At 50.8% G+C, this 2,573-nt stretch overlaps 1 protein-coding gene across 1 annotated transcript; it reads right to left on the bottom strand.

Annotated features, from left to right (window-relative positions):
• Positions 1–46: 46 nt before the first annotated feature.
• PENARI_c178G09592 (uncharacterized protein) lies at positions 47–1,064 on the bottom strand (the record flags this gene model as incomplete). The annotated part of the gene is made up of 2 exons (XM_022638090.1): positions 47–212; positions 265–1,064. Coding segments are annotated over 2 exons (966 nt in total), but the record flags the coding sequence as incomplete, so codon positions are not given.
• Between the last annotated feature and the right edge of the window lie 1,509 nt (positions 1,065–2,573).

The raw sequence follows: 2,573 nt of genomic DNA, 5'->3' as shown, positions 1-2,573 counted from the left end.
GGCGGCTACTATGCTCGACTGATACCCCTGGGGTTCCCACTGACCGCTGACATGGCTGACTCTGACTAGGATCGTTTGGTGATGAAATCCTGACGGTGTCGAGTTGTCCATCAGGAGATGGATCATTTGCCGTTTGGACAGAATGTGTCTCGGCATCCGATGATAGGACTTGGAGTGGGCGAATCAAGGCGTCTAGAGTTCCTTCGTTTCGACTGTAACCATCAGCATCCTGATCGTTGCAGAATTGAGATGATCTATACTTACCAGACACAGCATGTCGTGCCGAATCCCACACGGCGCCTTTCCAACCATTCTTCCGCACAGGCTAGGTGAGAAAGCGCTCGGCACTGACCACAACGCAAGATCACGCACTCGTTTGCATGGTCTCCATCCTCGGCCAGGCAAAACACACAGTGGATGTCGTTGACCTCCTCACTCGTACTGAGACTCTGGAGCGTCAAGTTTTGGAAACCAGCCAGGAGATTAGTGGCCGACAACAAAATAGCTGGTCGAGCCGGCGACACTTGCCACGGAACATTATTCGTTCGCAGCATTGCAGCAGTGACAAAGGAATTGATTGACTGCACTGGCTCGGAGCTATCTGACGGGGGAACCAGCGAGTCTTGTCTGATCCCCCGAGGAGGTGCCGACCGGTCAGTGTTGCCTGATTCCGTGAGGCGTCGCCTGGAGGTTGACGATATATGATTCTGACTTGTATGAGTAGCAACTGACGGGGAGGCAATCCAAGAGTCCTGTGGTATTCGTGCCTGATTGCGGACGGCTGCCTCATACCACTGCTGGCCCAGTTGGTCGGCCTGTCGTTGACGATGCCATCTCACACAGAGGAATTCTTTGGCAACATCACAGAGCTTCGATTGCAAATTTGACAGATCAAACGGCTCTCTGGCAAGAGTGGTCAACTTTTGATGGCCTATCTTGGTGTCTTCAACTTTGATCGAGTTTTTGCACGGCTCGCCTTTCTTCGTCGTCCCGCAACAGGAGCCAGGACCGCGGTGGGGGATCCCGCAGATAAAAAATGGATTCCAAGACAGTATAGTAGACATTGTATCAGGAGCAAAGGCAGAAAATGATTCGGATGGGTGTTGGTACTGAGCAATCTCTGCAGCGTTCCAACGACAGCTTTATATGCCATCGCCGTGGGAGGATATACCGACATAGGCAGCTGACATGGAAGTTCTCCCTTGAAACAGTCAATACGTCGCAGAATGCATTCTCATGCAGTATGCACCGCTATACAGCGGATAAGTGGCCTGCAAGAAGGAATGTCGTATTCCAGATCACTGTTGCTTACATCAATTGCAAACGTGGCTGTACATTACGACCATGCGTTGGGGGAATCGCTGGCTCCCGCTGTAGGCAACGTAGTCGGCAAGATTACGAGTTGCCTTTAGACCGTTCGAAGTGGGTGTTAGGTTATGATTTGCTTTAAACTCAAGGCTCTAGGTGCGAAGGTCGTACCCATTTGATTTAGTCTCCTGGGGGCCATTGACGCACTCCTAGGAAGCATTTGGGTGTTCCCAGAGACTTAAGGTCCAGATGTGAGGTCTCACATATACATCGAGGGGGGCAGCTTCTTCCAGATGATTAATGAATAGAAAGAAGAACTATAGTTGACTCTGGATACATGACGTAGCACAAGGGAGCAAGAAGCGGCTTCCTCGCGTTCAAGGGAGCCCAGACGCATGTCCCGCGTATCATTTCTCCACGCATCGCGTATGCTAATCTTGAACAATGCGACTAGAGCTCCCAGGAATTAACACCGTCTTTCCAGGAATGAGACGAGAAATTTCGGTCCCCAAATAAGCCCAAACTTCATGCTCAGGCATGTAAGGGCCCAGCGAGATGCAAAGTCCCACTACGTGCTTTCTCAAGCATCTATATATTGCACTCTTCCTACTTGATCACAGATACCACTCGTGGGTAGAACTCTCCAACCGGAAGACTACACCCCAGATCTCACAATCACCCCGAGGCGTTTGCAGCTATTCCTCATCATGGCCTGGAACCCTACTCATCTCCAACGGGTATTGGGCCAAGTATTGGGCGATCCCTTGCACTGTGAGCGGTGCATATGGGTTGCAAATGACGGGAATCACTGTCAAAACACCGTGCCGATTGAATCCCGGATACATGGAGTATTGCGCTTTCAGCTCTCCCAGAAGTCTTCTTTCGCATATCCTTTAGCGCAGAGATTATCTTTGGCTGCAAAGCAATTTTTTTGTTTTGAGTGCAGACGCCATAGCTCTTGAAGAAAGGTGTGGGCCAACCGAATTTTGTGTTTGTTAGATGCTCGCCTGGATCAAGCCAAAGATGTCATGGGTCAATCGGAAACTCATGATTCGCCTCTATTGGTACATGCGTGGCCAAGCAGCATGCCCTACAGCGTTGACATGGCCGAGTTCCCCAATGAGGCCTTCTCAAAAGCAAGGAAAGACTGCCCGAAGAGGCAAATCGAGCGGTGCTTAGGTTGGCCGGAGCCGTGAAAATCCGTCGTCCGGATCTTCTCAAGACGAGAAACGCCTTCAGTTGAGCTTTATCCGTTACATGCCTCC

The sequence above is a fragment of the Penicillium arizonense genome, assembly GCF_001773325.1.
Source record: "Penicillium arizonense strain CBS 141311 chromosome Unknown PENARI_contig178, whole genome shotgun sequence".
In the NCBI taxonomy this organism is placed as follows: Eukaryota; Fungi; Ascomycota; class Eurotiomycetes; order Eurotiales; family Aspergillaceae; genus Penicillium; species Penicillium arizonense.
This window is presented reverse-complemented; position numbering and strand designations above follow the sequence as displayed.